The sequence below is a fragment of the Musca domestica genome, unplaced genomic scaffold (assembly GCF_030504385.1).
Source record: "Musca domestica strain aabys unplaced genomic scaffold, Musca_domestica.polishedcontigs.V.1.1 12, whole genome shotgun sequence".
Lineage (NCBI taxonomy): Eukaryota > Metazoa > Arthropoda > Insecta > Diptera > Muscidae > Musca > Musca domestica.
In genome coordinates, this window is record NW_026712155.1 from 11570164 (window position 1) to 11580455 (window position 10292).

Genomic DNA, 10292 nt, shown 5'->3' on the forward strand with positions numbered 1-10292 from the left:
TCTGGGGGCTAATCTCAACTTATAGCTCAAATGGTCCTTGAAGAAAAAATCGTCAAATTACAGCTGATTCAACTGTAATTCGAACGGTATCATTATGTATGACAGCTATACCAAATAGTGGACCCACAATTTTCTAATTATCCACTGAGAAATTACAGCTGATTCAATGAGAATAGCGAAATTTTGGAGATACAGATATATGGGAGCTATACCAAATATTGGACTCAAATTGAATATTTTAGGAGGAGTTAACCTACTCTCTGCGAACCTCCAATATAAAATTACAGCTACTTTGATTGAAATTTGAGGGGAATTTTTTAGAATATACTCAATCAGGAGGTATCTGATATATTGGGGGGCTTTACCAAATTGTGGACCAAAATTTATTTTTTTGTGGGAGAAATAAATCTACTTGAAATGTCTGTTGGATAGAAAATGGGACCGAAACCTTTAAAATATCGAAAATCAGGAGATATAATTATACGGGTACCTTTCGCAATAGTGAATCTATATTGAGTTGTTTCTTTTGCGAAATATTAATTTAGCCGCTTAGAATCCAAAATATAAAATTGTTGGTAATTATACCTTCAGCCTAGACTAGAGAGGTTATACAGGGCGAGATGAAAAAACTGCAACCAACTTCAGACTGCTGTTATTTCTAAGCCACTCCTCCGACAGCTGTTAAAATTATACCAGTGACAGGCTCATTATATTGTTTACAAGCGTACAAAAGCATTTTTTGAGAATTTTCAGAAAAAAAATATTTGTGATGGAATTCAAGCGTGATAGTGTAATTTCTTTATATTTGACTGGAAACCAGGATTTAAATGTGAATAAATCTTTTGTGTCTCTTATCATCGCTCAAAATGGTAACATTCAGCAGAAATGGTTCGAAAACTAAAGAAGCGACTTGATCGATACTCGCGTCGCAGTGGCAGAAAAATTAGCTCGGGGTAAAGCCATTGAAATTCCAAAAAGTGCAAGAACTTACACCGCAACAGAAAGAAAATAGATTCTTCGATGAGAAAACATTCGTTCTGCAGCAGTTTGTAAACAAACAAAATGATCATGTTTACTTGCCAAAGAGGTCAGCTGAAAATGTGAACCTTCGGTTGACCACCAGAACTCAAGCGCCGGCCATGGTGATTGTGTGGGCCGCCATAACAGCCGATGGTCACTCTCCGCTCGTATTAATCGACCGTTTCATTAAATGCCGAATATTATCGCGAAAATATTCTGGTGGGTGTATTAAAGCCTTGGGCACGCAAACATTTTTGGCCGCAGATCTTGGACATTTCAACAGGACTTAGCAGCACCATCGCACTAAGCACGCGTGGCCAACTGCTTCGGAACCTCCCCCATAAAAACCCAACAGTTTTAAAAAAATTATAAGTCTAGGGATTTCAACCGAAGGACCAACCGGTCGACAATCACCAGACAATTATGACAAAAACTCGAAGAGGTTTTACAAAGAGAAGGACCAAATTAAGTCTTGGTCAAGATTAGAAGGCAGAAGTAAATAGTTGCTATAAAACATATCCCTAATCTTATCCTTTTGAAGGCCTCGTTTCTAAGGGAAATACAAGTTTTTTCCCAACCTAGATTAACCTCCCTTAACTTTCCCCTGTAGAATTCACATTCTTCAAAAGAAAAAACAAAAATTAAAATAGATTTTTTATGTTTATAATATTAAGCAGCTTAAGTACCAAAAAAGTTTTCTTTTTTATTTCATTTCATATTATAATGTAGTTAAAAAGTGGTCTTTAATATAAAGTTACACATAAAATGCACAATGGAGGGACATTCAGAACAATAAGTAGGTAATATAAATGTAAAACAGAGGATTGAAAAAGAAAACGAAAAACGGTTAAGAACCTAGAATCATAATACTTGTTTTCGTTACAAAAAAATGGAACACACAAAAAATTTTTGGAACAAAGAATAGAAAAAAAACAACAATGAGTTACGGAGAAAGCTTCAGACAAAGAAAGTCACTTAAAACTAATGGAAATTCGTAGCGCAAAAATTAATTAAGGTTTTCAAATATCTTGTAATTAGGTTTTACCTCCCCGGTTGGCGAGGAGACAACAAACAATAATAAATAGGCAGTATTTGAATATAAATTTTTCAAGAATATAATAATAATGATAATAATGTACATACACACAGTAAAAGATTGAGTTATAAATGCTTTTGGCTTATTTCCATATTTTCTGTTGTTGGGGTTTTAAAGTTGAAAGCGTTTAGGTCATGGTTAGTTTTTGTTTTTGTATTTTTGCAGTTGTTGTTAAACGCTTTACCAGAAACTTCCCGAGGAAAAGCCACCGGGTGGAACACGTCCCCGGGCCGGGGCGGCACCACCAGCATCGGCAGCAGCAGCACCATTACCATTGGCAGTTGCTTGTTTGGCTGAATTCGTTTGCTCGCCTTTGACAGAATCCCCATCAACACTGGCAGTCTCCTTTTTATGCTGCACCTCTTCACGTAATTTCTCCACAACAACATTGGGATCAGTGGAGCCCATGCAGGCATTTAAATTGGAAGAGTTCTGTTGATTGTACTTGGGTCGTGGAGCATTCACGCTGACATCGGGCTCGGCAAAGATGTTGGAATGACCACCGCCTGGTGGCTTTAGAACACGACTGGAAGGACGGGAATTTGAGGTCATGGTGACGGATGTTTGTGTTGATGTCATTGTTGGAATTTTCTTTTTGGTTGTAATCTGAAAAAAAAATAAGAAAAACTTATTATTTTTCTTTTCAAAATTATATTTAAAAACAAAAGTGAAAACCAAAAGCCAAACACACACCCTATTCGCTGTATTAACTTGAAATAAATGACTTCACAGTGCCAACAGCCAAGTTACTCATTGACTCGATGAGGGGGAAAAAAAACGTTAGTGGCTACCCATCTTCTTCTTCCACCGCGTCACTGCAGTGTCAGGCCAGTGGTGGTAATGGCTTGAGTAGTAGTTGTTGATGTTGTTGATGTTGTTGTCGTTGTATGCGCAAGCATGAAAGCACAACAAAACAAATGAAATAGTCCAAAAGTAATAGAAGAAATTACAACGTCGAACGGAACAAAGGCCCCCTCTGGCATCGACACTACGGCGGCAGCAGCAGCAACAACAAAAACAACAATCAAAACAAAAATATTGTACATCAACGGAAATAAGTTAAACTCGACCGGGTCGAACTTTTTATACCCTCTACAATGTAAAAAATTAGATTTATTCTCCACAATTCTCAAATCCCCACAATTTGGAGGTTCCAATATATGGGGGCTATACCAACCCTATTTTTTTACAAGGAGTTAACATAGCCACTGTGAAACTGAAATAAGAAATTGGGGTGGATTGTTTGGAAATTGAGGCTAAAACCTTAAAAATACCGAAAATAAGGAGGTAAAGTTATATGGGGACCATATCAAAAAGTGGACCTATATTGAATATTTTCTGAGAACCAGAAATGCCAATTTACAGTTGATTTGATTGGGAATTTGCAACAGAAGCCAAAAATCAGGGGGTAGACCTATATGCGGACTTTGTCAAAAAGGGACCTAAACTTAATATCTTCTTTACGGGGAGTTAAACTTCTATCTGAGATTCTGATATACCAAGATGGAAACTAGGGACAGAAATACCAAAATCTGAGGGAATAATTATGGAGTCTCAGAAGAAAATTTGTTGTTGTTACAAACCGAATGGCAAATTTTATATTCCCCCTTCTTTTTATGGCGGAGAGTACAAATAGTTTACGTACTTTAACAATAATAATCGAGCATGACAAGTACCCCAAGCAGAGATGGGAAAGTGTAATACTACTTTCCATTTTTTTAGAAAAAACTTCGAATATAAGTCTTTTTTGGATAAAATACCACATACAGGTATTTTACAAAACAGAAACCCCCGGCAGGTATTCTAGAGATAGAATTCCAGATACAGGTCGTCAATAGATAAAATTTCACATACAGGAATTCTATAGATAGGGTACCCAATAGAGTTCTTCTATATATAGAAGGCTCTATACCGGTCTTCTATAGAAAGAAGACCCCATACAGGTCTTCTATAGATATATGTTCCCATAGATGTCTTCTACACATATGGATCTCTATCTATCTATAGAGGTCTTGTATAGATAGTAGACTCCATACTGGTCTTTTGTAGATAGAGGATCCAATAGAGGTTTTTGTAAAGAGAGCAGACCACATAGAGGTATTTTATACATATAATTCTCATAAAGGTCTTCTATGAATATAGGGTCCCACACAGGCTCCCATAGATAAAAGACCCCATACTGGTCTTCTGCAGATAGAGGATCCAATAGAGGGTTTTTTACAGAGAGGGCCATATAAAGTTCTTTTATACATGTAATACTGTCAAGATGGTTTTTATTTAAAAATAAAAGTAATTCTGGGAATAAATACAAAGTTTAAAATGTAATATGCTCTACGCTCCTTAGATGCGTCCGCTCTCGGTCAATGCTCAACGACGACTGACTCATAAACTCATTTTGATAGTTGACAATTCGGCCTCTCCTGACTCTTCGTCCCTCCTGGGCGAACCATCATCAGACTCATCTTTATCTTCGATTTCGAGACTTGGATCACCATAGCACCAGGGCTTCATATGATCGGTCGACATAACACCGCAATATTTCCTTTGCTTCAAACTTAAATCCGGCAGATCCTCTACCAGATAACGATCGTTTCCGATAATTTTCGTGACGATGTATGGTCCTTTATACCGCGCATCCAACTTATGCGATTCTCCTGTAGGCTGCGGTACCGTGTCTATCACCACCAAATCGCCTTCCTTGTACTGAGTTGGCTTGGAATGACGGCTGTCAAATCTTGCTTTCCATTTTTCCTTTTGTTTCTGGATGTTAGCAACAGCCTGCTGTTGAATTACCCTAACATCGAAATTCTCTCTTTCTTCATCACCAACCGCCTTTTTGACCAACAATACTGATGCTGCATAGGGCGAATCACTTGGGCGAATAATACAACATCGAAGCAACTTGTCAATTATGTCTGACAGAATTTGTCTTTGAGAAAATGGAACTTGGTATCTTTTACCAACTACAGGCTTGTCCGTAGATAAACTTATTTCCATTTGTGTATTTTTACACCTTCCAAGGTCTTCAAGGGTTTCAGCAAAACAGTCCTTGAATGACGACAGTATTTGGTCTAATTTTTCCTTTTGATGCTCATCCAGACTTTCTCCGACATTAAATGTACTTGGCATTGTTGACTTTACTTTCAAGACACCATGCTCAATTGTAAGTTTTGTTTGCTTCTTACACAATACGTCTCTTCCTAAGAGAACGTCATATCGCATCAAGTCATTCGGCACTACATAAATGGTAGTCATTAAACTCTCCTCGTCGATGACAACGTTAGCCTCAAACATTTCCACCACTTCAACAATAGATCCACCAAAACCTTTCATTCTTTTTGACGTTACTTCCATATCGCAACCCTCTGGAACTACAGCTTTCCGCATTAAGGTAAAGTCGCTTCCAGTGTCCACAAAACCTTCATATGTCTTACCATTGACCGTAACATCTTTCATAACCGGTGGGCAGTAATCCTTAGACTCTTCTGTCATTGCTGCCACAGTTGTACCTTTACCTTTGCATTGCGATGCATCGTGACCAATCTTTGCACATTTACTACACTTCGGCTTCTTCAATGGTTGTGGGCAACTAGTTGAGATATGCCCAAACCTGTTACAATTGAAACATTTTACTCCCTTGGTTGGCGCTCCACCTGAGACACTTGCGGTTTTGTCATCCTCGTCATTCTTTGTTTGCTTCCTTGCATACGTTTGTATGGTCAAATTCTCCAACGACCTTAATAATTCACTACATGTCTGCGGGTTCATAGCTAAAAGTGTTCTTGTTAAGCTGCTATCATTGAGACCATTTATGATGTACGACAGTATTGATGCCTCATCTACGCTTCCTCTTTTCCCTATGGCCAACATTGCGTAATAATATTCCACCAAAGACTCATTCGAGTTTCGTTTCCTAGCTATAAGTTCACGATGAATGTCAGCAACACTTACTCGACTTGGGAAATCCTTTAAAAATTGTTGTCTGAACTCTTTCCATGTTTCAACCACTGGTAAAGCGTCTATCCACATTTTAGCAACACCACTCATTTTATGATGAACTGCAAACAAAGTTGTTTCATCTGACCATCCATGAAGCCTTTGCAACGTTTCAACCTTGTCAATGAATTGGACTGATGTAACATTTCCTTTAATTGGATCGAAGTCTGGTATCATTACTATGTAATCCTTTAAACAACCAGATGTTCCGGAACCAGATTGTCTTGATATTACTTCAGCTGGAACTTGCTGTTCTGTATCCCTTGAATTTAACCCTGCATTTGACGTAATAGCCCTTTCTGTTGAAAGTGTTGTTAACTGTTGCACACTTCTTGCTAGAGTCAACATTATATCCTTTAGCTCTCGCATTTGACTTGTTAGAGAATCATCACCCGTCTCAGCTTCATCAAATCCATGGAAATCCTCCTGTGACTCTGAATCTTCAACTTCCACTTCGTCATTTCCATTGCAAGCCATGAGTCTAGCAATTTTCTCGGACTTATTTCCTGTTCGTGGTAAGCTTCTTGCCAGTAATAATTTGTCTAGCTCCGCAACCTTTAACGAACTTATTTTCACCTTCATACTTTTCCTTGTGAATTTTCCTTTTTAATTCGTTACTTCAGCAAATCTAGAACTATTCCTTTTTTTTTAGAAGCCGCACGCCCTAAAAATATACGTTAACTTTTCCCTTTTTAAACTTCTTCTTCGGGGTTCCCCTCTTTATGTCTTGCTTTCAATCTCCTTGATGTACTATCGTTGTCCTACTCACTCACACTTTTGAGTATACCTTTGTACATTCTCCTTTGATTGATGCTTTCTCCTTTGCTCTCTTTGAGCACGTTACACACTCTCACTAAACTCACTCGAACTTTTGAGTTTAGGTGCCTTTGCGTGGTTTCTCCTTTGGTCGTCGTTGTTGCTTTGCATTGAGCTCTTCACTACTACATCACTTTGACGCCTTAGTTTCTCAGCTCTTTGAGTATTTTTCTGCAATTCTTATCCAAAATGATGAAATTCCTTGTAGATTTCTGTTCTTATCCCACTTCTGATTCTGTCAAGATGGTTTTTATTTAAAAATAAAAGTAATTCTGGGAATAAATACAAAGTTTAAAATGTAATATGCTCTACGCTCCTTAGATGCGTCCGCTCTCGGTCAATGCTCAACGACGACTGACTCATAAACTCATTTTGATAGTTGACAATACCCATAAAATTGTTCTATGGATAGAGGATCCCATAGAGGTCTTCTATAGATAGAAGACCCCGTACAGGTCTTTCATAGGCGAAAGACCACCTATATAGATCTTCGATAAATAAGGTCTTCTATACATAGTAAATCCCCATTCAAGTCTTCTACTTGAAGATCCAATAGAGGCCTTCTATAGACAGAAGGCTCCATAGCGGTCTATTGTAGAGATCTTCTATAGATGGAGGGCCCCTTGGAGGTTTTCTATAGATCGAAAACCGCATATAGGTCTTCTATAGACACAAAAAATCCCCATTCAGGTATTTTATAAACAGTAGACCTCCTACAGAACTTCTATAGATAGAATTTCACATACAGGTCTTCAAGTAGATAAAATACAGCATACAGGTCTTTCATAGACAGAAGATCCACTGTAAAATCTTCAATAGCAAGGGGTGTTCTATAGATAGTAGTAGAATCCATTCAAGTCTTCTACTTGAAGATCCCATAGAACCCACAGAGTTATTCTATAGATGGAGAACCCCATAGATGTCTTCTAAAGATTGAAGGACTCATACACGTTGTTTATAGATAGTAGACCCATACAGAATTTCCACTGACGGAAGACCTCTTACACGTCTCCTACAAAAGGAATACCTAATACTTATTAAAGATTGAAGGACTCATACACGTATTTTGTAGATAGTAGACCCATACAGTATTTCCATTGACGGAAGACTTCTTACATCTTTCCCATAGAAAGAATACCTAATACTTATTGTCTATATACCTCACATAAAATGTGTTACTTCTTTAGCATTTCCATCTCTGATACCCCGCCACTAAGTACCAACAATTGGCAAAAACAAGAGCCACTTCATTTCATATATCAGAACTTTCACAACTTTTATTTCCTCCCTGTCGCTCTCTTTCATTTTTGTTTGGCTATGACCCCCCTGCTTTCTCTCCCAACCATTGGTTTATGTTTAATATTCCTTTGTCTTTCATTTTCCTCTTTGACTATTATTTTTCACTTTTTGTGGTTTTCATGTTAACGCACTGCAAATGCTATTGCTCTGGTGATGATGAATTGCTGTTGCCACAAAAAAAATACACATCGGCGTGAGTGTGCTTGTTTCCTTCAATCCACATAGCTGGCAATTCTTCATGAACATGTAATGGAGTTTGAGGCTTCGTTTTGCATCGGGTCAAATTGTTGTTTTGCATTCTACCTATCTGCTACACAAACAACAAGTTCGAAATTGCGGTCAGGTTGAAAAGTTCAAGAGGCCGACTATATTATAGTCAAAGAAAATATAACGGCCTACATTGGCCAGTTCTAGATGGAAAAAAGTGGTTTTTAGATAACATGACAAACCGGGGGTTGGGAAAGCATCTTAAAATTAAACCGAGTTTTGTGGTGCCAAATCAGGTACGAAGCTAACACATCGAGACCATCAAGGATGCCGTTACCCTTAAAATGCCTGTTACGATTTTTTTCTTCTGAAAAACATAAAACTATATTTTTTAGTCAAATTAAATAAAAACATGGCTAATATTTTACACCTCATTCTCTTTGTTTCTATTTTATTATGGCAAATAGGCTGGCAGGCAGACAAGTGTCATTGCGCTTTTCCAACAACAAAACACACCGACACTCGGGCGCACACACACACTCGCATGTATAACAAAACAAGAGGCCCGAGTAGGGGAAGTAGGAACAACCGAAAAAAAAAGAAGATGGACATTTATGTGTCACCAACATTCCGAATATGTATGTACATACGAAACAAATAAAAAAATACACTGCAAGTGACGTCAGCTTGCAAAGCTGACACAATGTCTGGGTCTACGATTTGAAAAACAAATGCAAATGTATTTCCATGCTATTTTGAAAGTAAAAAAAAAAATATATATGTGTATTAAAACCAAAAATGTATTTTTAATTTCGCAACCGGCCACAAACAAAAATTAGATCATATTTTAAGCAACTATAAAAGGGAACTAGATAACATAAAGAGAAAAAAAAAAACGATAAAAAAAATATAAAAGTACAAACACACAACCAACAATACACTCCAAATTATACACAAAATGACGCTGAAGCTTGAACTTTTATCAAGCGGCAATTGGCACCGAAACCTAGTTATTTTGAACCAAATATAGGCGGCTAGAACTGGTTTGAAAACGAAAAACACTCAAGTTATGGGAAAAAAGCAATTTTGAAGAGCTCCATTTTTATTGATTTTTCCCCATTATGACCAAAATTTGTAGTAAAGTATCATAAATGGGATGTTAAGTTTTACTCTTTTAATTTACTCACTTAATTGTTTAATAGTTTTCGATTTTATTTAATTTTTTTCCTTCACTGGCCTTTCCTGGCTTCACAACTTACGCCTTAAAAAACGACCGCGCCAAATAAATGCAAAAATTTTTGCAATCTAGAGCGGACAAAAAATCGATGTAACTATAGATATCGATAACATTTTCTTTTATGGAATAACATCGATAGTATCAAAGGGGAATCAAGGAAGCATAAACACCATGCATCAAAACTTTGACACTGTGTTCCACATTTCCTTGTATTGTGTCCTACATGTTTTTAATTGTAAAACCATGGCTTGGTGGAGGAGTTATTGTTATATGAATTATTTTATTTTTATATAAATATATAGTATAATTCGTTTTTAATTTTTGTTATGTATTTATAAAGGGTGAAATAATAAAAGTCAAACGTCATAAATTTTATTTTTTTTTTAAATTTTATTGACTGAAAGCAAAAAATGTCGGAAATAGCATCAAATTTTAGAATGAGTTTAGATTTGTTCAAATTGGTCACCTGTGCCACGAATTATGGTCCTTAAACGGGCAATGAAGCCATCACACGCTGCCCGAATATTGCTCTGCGGTATTTTGGTCCATTTCCGGCGAAGCGCTCGCTTGCGGTGATCGACACTTTGGTATTTTTTAGTGCCAACTTTGCTTTCCAAAATA

At 37.1% G+C, this 10292-nt stretch overlaps 1 protein-coding gene across 3 annotated transcripts; it reads right to left on the minus strand.

The window, feature by feature from the left end:
- Positions 1-1703: 1703 nt before the first annotated feature.
- On the minus strand, positions 1704-9779 carry LOC101889678 (uncharacterized). 3 transcript variants are annotated; one of them, XM_005178240.4, is made up of 2 exons: positions 9622-9779; positions 1704-2722 (listed from the first exon to the last, which is right to left on the minus strand). In XM_005178240.4, the coding sequence occupies exon 2, from the start codon at positions 2693-2695 to the stop codon at positions 2297-2299; it is 399 nt and encodes a 132-aa protein (XP_005178297.1). In that variant the 5' UTR covers positions 2696-2722; positions 9622-9779; the 3' UTR covers positions 1704-2296. The 3 variants fall into 3 exon arrangements, with proteins under 3 accessions (XP_005178297.1, XP_058974208.1, XP_005178299.1); XM_059118225.1 differs by having other exon boundaries at positions 9618-9735; XM_005178242.4 differs by lacking the exon at positions 9622-9779 and adding an exon at positions 2810-2941.
- Between the last annotated feature and the right edge of the window lie 513 nt (positions 9780-10292).